General features: G+C 44.6%; 1 protein-coding gene across 1 annotated transcript in view; it reads right to left on the bottom strand.

Moving 5' to 3' along the window:
- Positions 1–16,782, bottom strand: part of LOC126088301 (ureidoglycolate dehydrogenase (NAD(+))-like) — a 98,213-nt gene that overhangs the window by 60,513 nt on the left and 20,918 nt on the right. The window contains exon 2 of the mRNA XM_049906432.1: positions 15,784–15,972. Coding sequence (XP_049762389.1) covers positions 15,784–15,972 — 189 coding nt within the window. The remainder of the gene's footprint in view (positions 1–15,783; positions 15,973–16,782) is intronic.

Genomic DNA, 16,782 nt, shown 5'->3' with positions numbered 1-16,782 from the left:
CTCCTCTGGCTACTGATCGTGGTATTTATTTCCTTGTAAGATGTCAGTGTTTCTTTGCATGCAGTTTCGGCTGCCGGCGATCATTTCATAGGACTGAACCGTAATCTGGCTTGAACTTCGTAAACAGCAAGTATCATGCACCTCTGTAGAGCTATGCAGTGCTTATATTACAAAGAACCGATGTTTTCTTTGGTATGTAAAGTAGTAGTTTTATCACTTTAGAATTTGTCACCTTAGTTTACCGTAGAGAAAGTTGCACTGAAAATGTATGTCATGCACTAGAAATATATTTCTTACTTTCGGATATTAACGGCGTTGCACTATGCGAGGCTAATAGGTCGGAAATCTCACCACTCTAGCATTACGGTGTGTTTAAGGGCAGAACTGTGTAGCCTAGGGAGTGCATGTGTTTATGTTCCACGATCATTTTTCTCTTACCAACACCTTCATGGTACTGACCCCAAACACAAGAACAATTCTTCAGATTTGATAACACAGTTGATTTACGTAAAATGTTTCAAACTGCGTCCGTCTGGAGCTCCATCATGGATAAACCACACTTCTTTTCTTCATAACCATCTGTTACATCACCACAATACTCTCATATCTACTATAGACCCTACACGGATAAGGGGTGCTAACCTCTTCGACACGTACGCATCTGGTGAGATCTTGTGCACTTGGACGGATGCCGTGAGTAAGATAGCTGCGGATAGAGTACCCTTTTACTTCTGATCAGCAACAAATTAAATCGAGGTCAGTGTTGTGTGGATGGTTCGTGAAAGACAATGCGGGAAGAGCTTTCAGTCTGCAACTTTATCCTAAAAATGCGAGAGTGCTCTGTGACTCACGCCTGCACAGGAGAGATGGGCAATGTAATCGTAAATTGCACACTATGATCGAAGTGTTAGAAATATGTAGATCAATATAGGACGTTTTGTGGTATACTTTAGTGTAAGTGTTCGAGAAATAGCCATGAATGAACGTACTGCACAGTCATCTATCAACATTCACAATCAAGTATATGGTACTCGGAAAGTAGGCAGGGGGGGTGGTTTGGCGATGATATACAAAGTGGGAAGCATGGGAGGGAGTTAAAATTACAGAAAAACTGGTCAATTTGCTAAAACTGATCACGCAATCAACTGTGGTGCTTATTACAGTACATCACCCTATATTGGCGGTGTCATTGCCAGTCCGCTCATATGCTGTTGATTACCACATAAGGGTTGACTGACATCTGCTGTTTGAGATGGAGAGAGAGTCTTGGTGGAAGCAGCACCATCTGGGGCAGCTTGCATCACAACAGTGGACATTTACATGAGCACATTATGAGGAAATGGAAGTTCTAGACAACTGCTATCATGTCAGTTTGGAAGATGAGTTTAAAGGTAGAGGTCATAAATCACCTTTGGGTAGCTGTTTGGAAGTGCCTCACAATGCCGCAAACTTTTGCAGTTTCCATATACTGAGATATCTTCCACATTTTTTTGTCAGTAAGAAACACCACCTTCGTATTTAATTTCAGTCATACTCTATACTGTGGGAGGTGCAGCGTACGTAACACCGTGCAATGTTCAGTTTTGTGTGAGAGTCAATGGATCAAGATGTGTTAATGTTAGTTTAGCATCTGACAAGACCTCAAAGTCATGACGGAAAAACGAAATGTACGAAGTTTTACAAAACTGTAATAATATACTGCTTGGATGTGTTACAGCAAAAAAAAAAAAAAAAAGTGCATCAGACTGCTTATGAAAGAACAAAGCAGGGGCCCTCTCTTGCAACTGATAGCCTGCGGGGTATGGGCCTCCAAAAGTATAGGTGACGAAACTTTACACTGGTCTGTGGACGCGACTTCAATCACTAACCACCTGCTACAGTGGACCAGTACTTGTATATTTAGTGGTATCACCACATATGGTCAACTCCACCTCCCAGATGGTATTTATTTCCTGATATATCAGAAGACGTGGGTGTGGTAATATCTTATCGAGTTCTCAACCGAGTGACGTTAGCAGAGCTTTTATATTTCGTAGTTTTTCTCTGTTGTATGGTGCAAAATAACAAGGAGGGTGAGAGTGTTTGGGCCACAGTCATGTATGCACCCTGAGAGACACGTATCTCCATCAGACTGCAGAACCTGTATGTAGTTTGGAGACACACCTCAATGCAGTAGGAAAATCCTCATTCTTCTTCCAGATCCTGTATGATGTGGCGTCTTCCTACTTTTCCTGATAAGAAACACCACCGCAACTCCTCTTATTGTCTTTTCTACTACCTCATGTTGTAGGAGAAAGCTTCGTTTGGCGCAGGCGTTACACACTGTACAGAATTGGCTGAGCTATGACAACATGTTCCCATTTCCATTGAGTGGTCAAAACACAGCCTTGCCACATTAGCTTACCTTGTTTCTCCATGCTATGCAGAATCTCTTAGATATAGTGCTGTCATCCATTCGGTTCCATCTTAAATTCGAATGATCACATGAACAAAATTGTAGGAAGAGCAGGGCAGTGAATGGGCAACAGTTACAAGATGCATAGGGACTGTCTAAAAAACCACACTGGAATTTTTCTGTATGGGATCCTTAGCAGATAGGTTCGAAAAAGGTGACTCGTTTCGAGATATGAGAGTGGCACTAATATGATTCACCAGTGGCTGTAATAATTAAAAGGCGTCTCCATAGGATCCAAAGCAAGTGTGTGGCTGAATGAGTAGACTTCATTCCAGATCGCAGACAGCATTTCTACCAGAAAGCGTAACCCTATCAGCGAATCTCGTGTGTGTCTGTAGAACCAAGACTGCATGCACAGTGACAGTGACATAATGGTTATGATCATGTTTTTAATAGGGTGGTCCTTATGCAAAATGTATATTGCCGGCGGTAGAATCCTTCTGCACTCAGTTTCAAATGTCGGTTGTCAATAGTGTTCCTTGAAAAGAACATCGTCTTCCCCTCAGGGATTCCCAGTTGAGTTAGCTGTTGAATGTAATTCGGCACCTGAAAGAAAATTACTCACCATGAAAAGTGACTCTTATGATGAATTTAATTAATTAGCCTGTAAATCTGATATCAATGCCATGCCACATGGCGAGTGGAAGCGTTGGCTAGGATACAACAGATATGATTTTTTACTTGGAGCGGTAAACAGGGGCGTTTTTTCGTTTCAGCGATAACTTTTGACGAAATTTCGATCTTCCATCTGCACAGTGAGAAACAAACATCGTAATAAAATCATATGTTTTATTGAATTTATATAGTGATATATATTATAAACCTGATATCTACAACTTCTCTGAGCTGTTACGTTAAGAGGCTTCGTATGTGGCGAGACATTTGGTTATCTTAAGAGAGAGTTCTGAAGTGAGGATCTGTCCTGTGACAGTAAGGATCTTAGTACTCCATTATGAGCCAAAAATGAGTTTCATATTCTAGTCCTGTGATGCATAACGTAACAGATTAGAATTTTTTTTTCCTGCCTGATGAGAAAATACTTAGAGGAAATGTAGCCGATGCCATATCATTACCGGACTTTGACAACAAATGACGATATTTAGCGATGCGAAAAAGCGTGTCTACTGTCTTCGAAAATAACTCGTATAAAAGGGAGAAATCTACATTTTGCGTGAGAAATTCGAGGTGTATCGTCAACAGGTTGGGTAAAGTGGATCTTTTAAACTGGTGGAGTCTATATTGGGGTGGAACTGGTTGGAACTGCTGTATACATCCAAGACGCAGCTATTTGTTTCTCAGTGCGACACAGTTGGCTACAAGGGTGGTCACAAGGAGTTGGCAGCAAGAAGTAACCGATTAGCTCAGCCTGTGATGGGCGGTTAGGTACAAATAATGTCCCGGCTTGTCTGCTCGTCTGCATTAGTGGGGGCTAGCGAAGTGATCAGTGTGCTGTGGAAGTGGGGATAGAGGTGGAAGTGTATGTTGTGTGAGAGGTGATTCAAAATAATGGGTGTTCGCGCTGGACGTATTGATAACATCCGAATTCCTACCACTCTAATCATTGCCTGATGCCCTTCATGGCCGAGGACAGTGCACTCTGGCATACACATCCGTCCACAACTCTGGCTGCAGTCACTGAATTCTGAGCATTGGCGCTGGCAGCATACGAGGGGATTGCCATGCTGCATGGGGACGTCAGTATATAGCGCATAGGATGTGCGAGTGTTCCAGCGATCTTAGACATCTAGCCACGACAACGACTCTATGGACTGGATTGTGGCTTAGGTGTCTCATGCTTAGTGCTTCTCAAAAAATCGCAAGGGACACTATCTTGCAGTGATATTTTCTGCTGTTGTTGACTCTGTTCTATCACACAGTAGATACTTGCTCCCCCTCCTCCTTCCGAAGGTAGCAAATAGAACCAATTTAGGAATTCAATAAGCTTTAAAAACCCAATTGCGACATCAAGTTCTTATCTAGTAGCGATCTCTGACATCTAGCAGTGACAACTACTGCTGCTACAGATTGGATCATGGTATAAGTGTGTCACGTTTAGTACTTCTTGATACATCACAGTGGACTCTGTCTTGCACAGGTATTTGTTGTTGTTGTTGTCTCTATCCTATCATGGAAAATTTGTGGTAAGGCCTTACGAGACCAAACTACTTAGGTCATCGGTCCCTAAACCTACATACTACTTAATCTAACGTAAACTAACTCACGCTATGGACAACACACACACGCATGCCCAATGGAGGACTCGAATCTCCGACGGCGGGAGCCGCACGGACCATCATACAGTAGGCCCTTCGTCCTCCCTCCGAATGTTGCGGAGGGAACCAACTTAGACGTTATATAGTGCTTTAAACATCCAGTTACAAAATCCAATTTCCCGATTGATCAATTTATTGTTTCCAATAGTGGTACTGCGAGCACACACACCAGTTCAACCCCTCTGCAGATTGTTTAAGGACATAGTACGCAACTGAACTGAAATTTGAAATTTTCAGCTGCCTCCAACGTAATGGACTTCCTACCAAATGACCTAACTGTATCAGTATCCACCGATACGAGGCAGGGTAAAACAAATCCAGTAGGGTTTGGAAACTGGGTGGTTGCAGCATCAAATCTCACCAAATATTTAAATTGTAGTATACACCAATAGGAGGCAAGGAGAAACTGTCCCACACAAAGGGTACCAATTTAATTAATTAGCCAATCAATATAATCAAGTGAGGGAATATTTCTCAGTTTCTCTGGTACCAATATCAAAGGATTGCTGTCATCTGATACTTTTCTTCAGGAATGAACGTGACATCTGGTCTGTCAGTCAAGGGGTCCGAGTGGACATAATGCTGTCTCTTGGACATTGGTGTGTGGTGCAGCCTGGTGAAGCGGTCAGCCTGCCTTGTTCCCCTCAAAATGTTTAAATAAACAGAATACCATACACTGCTATCGATTTCTCAGCAATTTCTTTAAATGAATAAATAATCTACATTCCAAACACTCCTTGTGCCATACAAATTGTTTGCATAAACAATATTCCACACATTGCCTTGTCTACCAGAAATTGTTTAAACAATATCCCATACAATGCAATCAATTTCTCGCCAAATGCCATTCAACTGAGTCCAGCCAATTTTCATGTGAAGAAAGGAAGGGGAAGAGCTGGGTGGGTTTCCTCAAGGTGGAGGAGTTAATTAATTCATCAATTTAATTGATTAGTCAATCAAATTGATACCAAAAGTCTGCTTGTATTGGCAAGGGGAGTTCCAAGAGGAGAGATGAGGTGGGGGATGGGGGATGAGATGTGGGGGTTTCTTGGAACGATGGATTATCCCCAGGGGGTTATAACCTCTTAGCAGAACAATAGGTTAAGGACAGATTATCCCCAGGAGGTCATATTCCTTCTAGCAGAACAATTGTTTAAGGGCCTGTCAGTCAAAAAAGAACAATAGGTTTGCCCCTGAATGTATACTTGCCCCTGATGTAGGCAACCTGCACTAACAAATTGTACTCACACCTCCTTTGCCCTACTACTGTTGGTGCTTGGGAATGTGTTGAAATACTTGTGCCCACACCTCCCACATGTGCCTGATGGGGCTTAGGTGTGGTAATGGACAGTCCAGTCATAACATTCAAGAGCTCCTCCACCTGTGAAGTTAGAGGTTGTCGCTCATTGTTATGCATAAAAATGGAATCAGGGACGAATGCACCACTGAAAATGTTACTGGGTGCATTACGTGTTCTCCCCTCTCGCCATACGCAGGAATTTCCAGCATTGTCCTGCGTGATGGCTTACATCTGCCTAAATAAAGGTAACAGAAGACCTGAAGTTTGCACAAGAGGCGACTATCATGTGCTTCTCGGAATTCAGCAAAGCCTTTGACACTGTCGACTTCGACATTTTACTCGCCAAGAACAGCAGCTTAAATTTCTTGCAAAGTGTAATGCAAAGGTTTCGCTAATACCTGACGTCTCGCAAGCGGTGCATCATGTCTGACACCACAAAGTCATAATGGAGACAGCTCATAACAGCCGCTCTCCAAGGTTCGGTATTAAGTCCTATACTCTTCCCATTGTATGTCAATACTGTGTCATCAGTTTTGTCGTATAGCAAATCGCATGTACACTGGTGATCTACAGTTGTATCTAAGTGCAAAACCAATAAACATGACTTCAACTATGAAATATCTCACTACTGACCCTGTCAAAATGGGTGCAGGATGTAAGGCTAAGGCGCAGCCAGTCCAAAAGCCAAGCGGTACTGATTGGTTATTCTAGGCTCTTTATCCAGAAATATCTGAAATTCCTAACATCTATAACCCTAAATGGGACAAATGTCAAATTCTTTATATAGTACTTTCCTCTCGAGTAATCTGAGCCATCCTCATCTTTATTTTGTAAGAGTCTACATTTAACACAGACGCATTATAACTGGTTTTATAAGTGCGTTATAGATGAATAATTTGGTTTTCCTATACTTATTTCTGCTTGGACATGAGTTCTTGGAATAAATGTTCGGTGAATGGACTAGCCTGTCCGTTCCCACCGATTTAAATTCCATCGAGCATGTGTGGGATGCATAGGAGAGACGAACTGTAGGACGTTCACAAGCACAAGCGACCATACAGCAGTTGTCAATCACATTGGTGGAGGAATGGAACGCACTACAATAGGAACTCGTTACCAGCCTCGTGGTCATCACTGTAGCACGTTGGGAGCATGTATTGCTGTCCTTGGCGATCGCACATAGTGTTAGAAACATCTCCCACCGTTTGTAATGTCCAGGGGACCATCATAAATCGCAGAGTGTTCAGTGTAATTATTGCCTTTGAAAATAAGTGTCATTTTTATTGTCTTACTGCGTATTTATTGCAGTTACCTTCAGTACTATACTGCAGCAGTTCTGTCTTTGTATGGTACAAGTTTCATTTTATTAGACATGTACTTGTTAGCCCCTCCCCCACATAGCGCGATTTTGGTACAGTTTGTAATTGGCAGTCGAACTTCCTGCTCGATAACTGTATTAGGAACTCTGTTTAGATTTTCGCCAACTTACAAGTTTCATTATTTTGACTCGGTTAACTCATTGAAAAATTATGTACTAGTATGTCTTGTGAGGTCTGGCACAATTCCTGTACTAGTTTCTGTATTTATCTGTTAAATAGGCTACAATTTGTGTTTCTTTTAGGTGAACTCGCCTGGTTGATAGTGTGGTATCAACGTTCGATACCACACTTGTTATGGATTGCAGTTATCGACCGCGGTCCGTATTAGTATCGTTGGACGCGCGAGTTCGACCAGCGCCGCTAGCGCCGCTCTGCGGCCTGTATCAAGTATCTAGAGAGCTCGCGTCCACTCTTCCTCGGGACGTCAAATAGTAGAGTAGCATAGGCTTCAACTGATAGGAAGCAACCTCTAACAACGCGCTTAGTAACGTACGGCGTAAGTAAGGCCTCAATAGCTATCTTTTTATAATTATATGTATGCAGCCAAGAAGAATCCTGTACAACCAGTTAAGTACAATATACATTATTTTGTACCAACGACTTCTAATTATCTTAGTCGTTGCCGATCCAGACCATGCAGCCAGCACCCTATCGACGTTACTGACAAACCTACCATAACAGATAGAGCAGGTGGAGCGACCGAAAGTGAAGCCAAGTCTACGCTCTACCGACGCTAGCCGGGTGCAGGTGGACCTGCAACACTTAATCTTCCAGAGCCCACTACGCCTTGTCAAGACAGGGTTGTACAGCACGTCGATGCATGTACTTGTGTCTTAATCACTGCGCGCCTACTGCAGGTCTGCTTTTAATTTTCTTTTTATTTCCATCTCACGTAAATTGATGAACTGTTAACTGGATAATTTGCCAACTGAGTAATTACTAGATTTGTTTACATGCATGTGTTTATGTAAGTGTTGCTCGGCCAACTGAATGTTTATTAATCTTACTCCTCGTATGCAATACTGGTTTTTGAACTGGCCAAAGACTAAGAGCCTTAAGATATGTTAATTTCATGAAGGTCCTCAGTGACTATTTGTGCCATCAAGGACGCAATATTTAACATCAGTTTTGTCTCATTATTTCTCTTGCGTGCCCTGTACACCTCTGCTATCTGGCAGTATAGTAATTTTCTTAAGTGGTGCTTACTTGCGAACTATACTTCTATTTTGGATTGTAAATCTTGAAGTTTCTTTCGAGAAGAAATGTTTAGCTCTTTTATTGTTTCGTTTAATCTATTTGCTATTAATGAATCTGCTACAGTTTTATGATTGTAAATTATTATTTCTTAGTAGTCAGTACCACTGGAGGTGTTTTTCCAGTAGATGTTTAATGAATCTTAGTTTGTTCTGTTAAAATAGAGAGAGAGTTCACAACACAAATGATGTTCAATCTCCCTTTGGCCCTGCCCTTCCTGCAGCAGACAGCCTAATGCGGATATTGCATTCCAGACAGTACACTTCGAGGAAAGAGAAACAACAATGACGCGTGCTTTCCGAGTTGTGAACACTTGAATTTTTCAAGCAGTTTAAAACGTTTGTCACACTGGGATTTGAACCCGGGACCTTTCCCTTCTGCTGTTGAGCGGGATATAACGACTGTAGTGAGATGTTTTCAGACTAAATTTTCTCTCTGCAGCGGAGTGTGGGCTGATACGAAACTTCCTGGCAGATTAAAACTGTGTAAACATCCTCCAGACTGTGGCTAAGTCATTTCTCCGCAATATGATTTCTTCAATGACTGCTGGAGCCGCAAGTTTCGCAGGAGAACTTACGTGGAGTTTGGAAGATAGGTGGCGAGGAGCTGGTGGAAATAAAGCTGTGAGGAAAGCCCATGAGTCTGTCTGGGTAGCTCAGTGAGTAGAGTACTTGCCTGCAAAAGGCAAAGGACCCGAGTTCTGGTCCCTGGTCCAGTATATAGTTTTAATCAGCACACACAACGCTGCAGAGTGAAAATTCAATCTGAGTGGTGAACTATTGTTCATGGGAGGGGCTTAAAGAAGAATCGTTACCGATGTGAATAAAATCTTTGCATCGCTGCCTTGTCAGCGTGATCAGCAGAGTACTGTTATGTCTTGCTGTATCACACAGTACTCCAGACATACATTAGTCAGAGTATCAGGTAATCTGTAGTTAGTACTGAGGTTTGAGTTTTTTCTACTGTGGTTTCAGTCAGGTTAGAATGTATGCGTACCGGTAAGTTATTATACAGAAGATTACTCACAACTGTGGGCACGTATTGAGTCAGTAATTCCAGCGCACATTGTGTCTTTTCATTGCATTTCATAATAGCTCTAGCCATTGACAACCGTCCACCGTAGCAGCTGACAACACTAGTATTTTAAAAGGATATACTGATCTGAGACAGAGTAGAACCAGATTATATCTTAGCGACGATTTCAGGTTCTGCTAGAGTACTATCAAGAGGCCTCGTGGTGAGTGCATCAGTTCTTCGTTCTACATCTACATCCACCTATACTGCTGAACGTAAATATTGCAACACCTTAAAGATGACACGCAACAAAGGTAACATTGGCCTGGAGTGTACTACATGCTTCGATATGCAGGTGATTAGCGTTTCATATCAACTGCAAAATTGGTAAGAGTAAGGCCATCTACATTATGTGTATAAGGATGTACTAAGCAGCGGGATTCTCATTCATAAGTCACACTACATTCATGTTCATAAATTAAGGATAATGCTGATACATGGTGAAACAACGCTCTGGTGGGTAGTTTGCGGGTTTAAATCACCTCGGGGTATGACCATGCAGTGCATCTGAACTGCGGTCGTCGCACGGTGGCGCTGACAGCAGTCCACATACGCAGAGGTGTGTTGGTGCATGTCAGAGTACGGTGCAGCGATTAAGCGTGCAGACGTTTTCAGACATGCTAATGGTGACTGTGTGTTGAAAATGGCTCAAAGAACACATACTGATGACGTTATGAGGGGTAGAATACTAGGGCGACTGGAAGCTGGTCAAACACAGCAGGTCGCAGAATGGGACCTCCGTGTGCCACAAAGTGTGATCTCAAGATTGTGGCAAAGATTCCAGCAGACAGGAAACGTATCCAGGCGCTAAAGTACGGGACGTCCACAACAGTGTACAACACCACGACAAGACCGATATCTCACCATCAGTGCCCGCAGACGGCCATGGAGTACTCCAGGTTGCTCTGGACCTTACTGCAGCCACTGGAACAGTTGTCTCCAGACAAAGTCTACAAAGGAATGAGCAGACACGGTTTATTTTCCCGAAGACCTGCAAGGTGTGTTCCACTGACCCCTGGTCATAGGAGAGCTCGTAAAACCTGGTGTCAAGAACACGGTACATGGTCATTGGAACAGTAGTCCCAGGTTATGTTCACACACGAGTCCAGGTATAGTCTGAACAGTGATTCTCGCCAGGTTTTCATTAGGCGTGAACCAGGAACCAGATACCAACCCCTTAATGTCCTTGAAAGGGACCTGTATGGTGGTTGTGGTTTGATGATGTGGGGTGGGATTATGATTGGTGCACATACACCCCTGCATGTCTTTGACAGAGGAACTGTGACTGGTCAGGTGTATCGGGACGTCATTTTGCACCAGTATGTCCGCCTTTTCAGGGGTGAAGTGGGTCCCACCTTCCTCCTAATGGATGATAACGCACGGCCCCACCGAGCTGACATTGTGGAGGAGTACCTTGAAACAGAAGATATCAGGCGAATGGAGTGACCTACTTGTTCTCCTGACCTAAACCCCGTCGAGCATGTCTGGGATGCTCTCGGTCGACGTATCGCTGCACGTCTCCAAACCCCTAGGACACTTCGGGAGCTCCGACAAGCACTGGTGCAAGAATGGGAGGCTATACCTCAGCAGCTGCTCGACCACCTGATCCAGAGTATGACAACCCGTTGTGCGGCCAGTGTACGTGTGCATGGCGATCATATCCCATACTGATGTCGGGGAACATGAGCAGGAAAGAGTGGCGTTTTGTAGCTCATGTATTTCGGGACGGTTTTCTCAACTTATCACCAATACCGTGGACTTACAGATCTGTGTCGTGTGTGTTCCCTATGTGCCTACTATTAGCGCCAGTTTTGTGTAGTGCCACGTTGTTGGCACCATTTTCTGCAATGATCCTTAATTTATGAGCATGAGTGTAGAATGTTACTTGTTTGTGGAAACATCGTGTTATTCATAGTGTAAGAAAGAGAAACGTCTACCATCATACGTCAGAATTCAACAGTGGCAGGATTGTAGCCTCAGCCAAAACATGGTTTGTCATTCTGCAATATTGCTGTTCGAGTTGGGCGGGATTCAGCGACTGTAATGAGAAAATAAACTTCCCAGTCACATTAAAGCGATCATCTGCCAAAAGCCTGAATAACCAATTTTTGCAGCGTGGACCGCTACGAGACGTACAGGATGACAGTCATTGAGGTTCTGGAAGATACCGAAATGGAGGTGGAGCCATGCTGAATCCAGTGTCGTGGCCAGCTGCGCTAGGTTTCTCAGTTGGGGATCCAAGCCACGAACAGTCTTATAGAGGTGGTCCCACAGATTCTGGATTGGTTTTATATCTGGGGAGTCAGGTGGCCAGGAGAGTACGGTAAACTCAACCTGGTGCTCTACAAACCCAACAGATACACTGTAAGCTGTATGACACATTGCATTGTCTTGGTGTGGATGCCATCGTTATGAGTAAAAACAAACTGCGTTTAGGGATGCGCATGGTCCCCAACGATGGTGCTGATCCGCCGTGTCTTCTACAATGATGAGACCACCCAGGGAATGACCCAGCCTGGACTCTTCCAACGATTCTTGCAGAGTGTTTCCATTCACACTTTCCAGGCCGTACACGCCAATGGTCATATGTTCATTGGAGCATAAAAGATGATTCATCTGAAAAGGTCACCTGTCGCCACTTACTGGACGTCCAACTATGCTGCTGGAGTGTAAATGCCAGCCTTTATTGCCGATGAACAGCAGTCAGCACAGGTGCATGAACCAGGCACCTGCTGCCAAGCCCATACACAACAATGTTCGCTGAACAGTCGTTGAGAAGGCACTGGTGGCAGCCACTTGTTTCACCTGAGTGGTCAGCTGCTCAACAATATCATGTCTGTTTGCCCATACACATCTACACAGCCCTCATTCACCACTGCCATCGAGCAGTTGCCCTGGTACCAGTTTTGGATAGCGCCATTTTGCCATGCATGGTGTACAGTAACCACCGTAGCATGCGAACAGTTTATAAACTTAGCCGTTTCTAAAATGCTTCTACTCTTGGCCTTAAAGCCAATCATAATGTCCTTTTGGACATCAGGTAAATCACACCATTCTCGCATTACAATGGCTGCACTGTTTTACCCGTCTCCCCAACATGCCTTACATATCCAACACTGCTAGTGCTGACACCCACCATGTATGAGTGGTTATTGTCGTCGAACTAAGGTGGTGGCCACATTAATATCAGTGGACTATGTAGAATCCAAGAGTTCACAACAGTCACACTCAACACTATAAACGACCTCAACATCACCCAAGACGACAGACATACTGCTCACTCGACTGTCCAAGATCGTACAGCCGCTCCACGAATTTTGCGTCTGCCAATGCGGTTGATGCTGCAAGGCAAGTATGCACATGGTCAATACTGTGATGACTATATATGAAGGTAGTATCGGTTCCCGGAAGAACAGATACCATTGATGACCGTGCAGCTTCTCTAGAATGAAATGATAATTAAATCGACACAGTAGCTGCAAACAGGCGTTGATATACACCATTGGGGACAGGTTCCAAATGTGTGCCCGACCGGGATTCGAACCCAATTATGGATATCAATGTCTGTTTGCACCTAAGGTGTCGATTTAATTATCATTTCATTCTAAAGAAGCTGCACGGTCATCAATGGTATCTGTTCTTTCGAGAACAGATACTACCTTCATATGTAGTTAAAATATGGCTACCGGGCCATTGACCTTGTGCAAACGCACTCGCTATGCCCCAACTCGTACGGGACTTGGTAGATTAATTTGCCAGGAGTAATGAGTGTGATGGGCAAATATCTATTAGGCACACTACGAATGTAGTGGTGTGGACATGTTGAGAATGTGGGTCTCACGGGGAGCGTGCAAGGGATAAGTCCCTGCAGACGCACTATCCTCTGTGCCCTCAGTGGCTCAGATGGATTGAGTGTCTGCCATGGAAGCAGGAGATCCCGGGTTCGAGTCCCGGTCGGGCACACATTTTCAACACGTCCCCAATGGTGTCTATCAACGCCTGTTTGCACCTAGGGAGTCGATTTAATTATCATTTCATACTACTGTGATGCCCTGAGCAGCACGGACTGTCAGTATGGCACCACTGTTACGGCTTCCCTTGACGCGGCAGCTGAGAGAGACGCATAGACGTTGGTGGGGATAACGACAACACTGAACAGAGGAGTGGCACAATGTCGTCTTTTCACATGATTCCCAGATCTGCATACAACGTCGCAATGAACACGTAAGTGTTAAGGCTCTGAGGAAAACCAACATCGTCAGGCTGCATTTGTCAATGTAATAAGGGCCCAACGCCTGACTTGGTGGTATGGGGTACCGTTGGCTGCACAACACACACCTCTGGTTCGCAAAGACAATAATCTGGATAGCTGCCGTTACATTTCCGGCCTGTTAAGGCGAGTGACTGTGTTCTTCTATCTGGTCTCCGTGACAGCTTTCAAGTAGATAACGCAAGACTGCATGTTGTCTGTGCTGTCCTGACTGCCTCGATACAGAGGGTGCTAGACTGTTGCCGTGGCTAGACGACTCTCCAGATCTCTGACACACTGAATACGCCTGTTCGGGGATTGCCGAGAGACCCGCATGCTACTAAGATTGATGAACGCTGGCATAGAGCTGAAGCAACATGGTATGACATACCTATATACACTACTGGCCATTTAAGTTGCTACACTAAGAAGAAATGCAGATGATAAACGGGTAGTCATTGGACAAATATATTATACTAGAACTGACATGTGGTTACATTTTCACGCAATTTGGGTGCATAGATCCTGAGAAATCAGTACCCAGAACAACCACCGTAATAACGGCCTTGATACGCCTGGCCGTTGAGTCAAACAGAGCTTGGATGGCGTGTACAGGTACAACACGTTACCACTATTCGTCAAGAGTAGTGACTGGCGTATTGTGACGAGCCAGTTGCTAGGCCACCATTGACCAGACGTTTTCAATTGGTGAGAGATCTAGAGGGTGTGCTGCCCAGGGCAGCAGTCGAACATTTTCTGTATCCAGAAAGGCCCGTACAGGAACTGCAACATGGGGTCGTGCATTATCCTGCTGAAATGTAGGGTTTCGCAGAGATCGAATGAAGGGTAGAGCCACGGGTCGTAACTCATCTGAAATGTAACGTCCACTGTTCAAAGGGCCGTCAATGCTAACAAGAGGTGACCGAGACGTGTAACCAATGGCACCCCACACCATCACGCTGGGTGATACGCCAGTATGGCGATGACGAATACACGCTTCCAATGTGCGTTCACCGCGATGTCGCCAAACACGGATGCGACCATCATGATGCTGTAAACAGAACCTGGATTCATCCGAAAAAATTACGTTTTGCCATTCGTGCGCCCAGGTTCGTCGTTGAGTACACCATCGCAGGCGCTCCTCTCTGTGACGCAGCGTCAAGGGTAACCGCAGCCATGGTCTCCGAGCTGATACGCCATGCTGCTGCAAACGTCGGCGAACTGTTCGTGCAGATGGTTGTTGTCTTGCAAACGTCCCCATCTGTTGACTCGGGGATCGAGACGTGGCTGCACGATCCGTTACAGCCATGCGGATAAGATGCCTGTCATCTCGACTGCTAGTGATACGAGGCCGTTGGGATCCAGCACGGCGTTCCGTATTACCCTCCTGAACCCACCGATTCTTTAATCTGCAAACAGTCGTTGGATCCCGACCAACGCGAGCAGCAATGTCGCGGTACGATAAACCGCAATCGCGATAGGCTACCTCTATCAAAGTCGGAAACGTGATGGTACGCATTTCTCCTCCTTACACGACGCATCACAACAACGTTTCGCCAAGCAACGCCAGTCAACTCCTGTTTATGTATGAGAAATTGGTTGGAAACTTCCCTCATGTCAGCACGTTGTAGGTGTCGCCACCGGTGCCAACCTTGTGTGAATGCTCTGAAAACCTAACCATTTGCATATCACAACATCTTCTTCCTGCCGGTTAAAGTTTGTGTCTGTAGCACGTCATCTTCGTGGTGTAGCAGTTTTAATGGCCAGTAGTGTATGAAGTAATTCACTGTGCGGCTTACGCCTGGCGCAAACGTATCCGACGCCGCAGTCCCTGGCTTTCTTCAAGGCGAGGTTGTTGCAGAAGTTGCCGACGACCGCGCCCATCGCGTTGCAGCCATCCACGTTGGCTGTGGCAGACGTCTCCTGTATGAGGCACGGCCGCGCTTGCCCATTCACTCTCCCGCTGCACAGCTCGTCCACATAAAAGCCTGTAACACAAACACACCCCTCCCTTAGAGCACTCAAGACTCGGTAGACTCCTCTGTACTGTGATCCAGATTACGGTGAGTCCACCGTGGAGATAAGAAACCTTTATAACAGATGCTGAGTATTATTTGAACTCTTAGAGCAAGAATAGAAAGCACAGAAGCTGAAATCGTTATAGGTACAGAAAGCTAGCTAAAGCCTGAAATAAGTTCTGCAGAAATTTTTACGAATTCTCAGACGGTGTTCAGGAAAGATAGATTAGGCAGAATTGGTGGTGAAGTGTTTGTGTCTGTCAGTAGTGGTTTATCTTGTAGTGGAGTCGAAGTAGATACTCCGTGCGAATTGGTATGGGTGGAGGCTATACTTAACAGCCGAACTAAGTTAATAATTGGCTCCTTCTACCGACCCCCAGACTCCGATGATATAGTTGCTGAACAGTTCAGAGAAAATTTGAGTCTCGTAACAAATAAATACCCCACTCATACGGTTATAGTTGGTGGGGACTTCAACCTTCCCTCGATATGTTGGCAAAAATACTTGTTCAAAACCGGTGGTAGGCAGAAAACATCTTCCGAAATTGTCCTAAATGCTTTCTCCGAAAATTATTTCGAGCAGTTAGTTCACGAACCCACGCGAATTGTAATGGTTGCGAAAACACACTTGACCTCTTAGCTACAAACAATCCAGAGCTAATAGAGAGCATCATGACTGATACAGGAATTAGTGATCACAAGGTCGTTGTAGCTAGGCTCAATACCGTTTCTTCCAAACCCACCAGAAACAAACGCAAAATAATTTTATTTAAAAAAGCG

The sequence above is a fragment of the Schistocerca cancellata genome, chromosome 6 (assembly GCF_023864275.1).
Source record: "Schistocerca cancellata isolate TAMUIC-IGC-003103 chromosome 6, iqSchCanc2.1, whole genome shotgun sequence".
NCBI classification, from domain to species: Eukaryota; Metazoa; Arthropoda; class Insecta; order Orthoptera; family Acrididae; genus Schistocerca; species Schistocerca cancellata.
The sequence above is the reverse complement of the archived record's forward strand: the minus strand, read 5'-3'. Positions and strand labels throughout refer to the sequence as shown.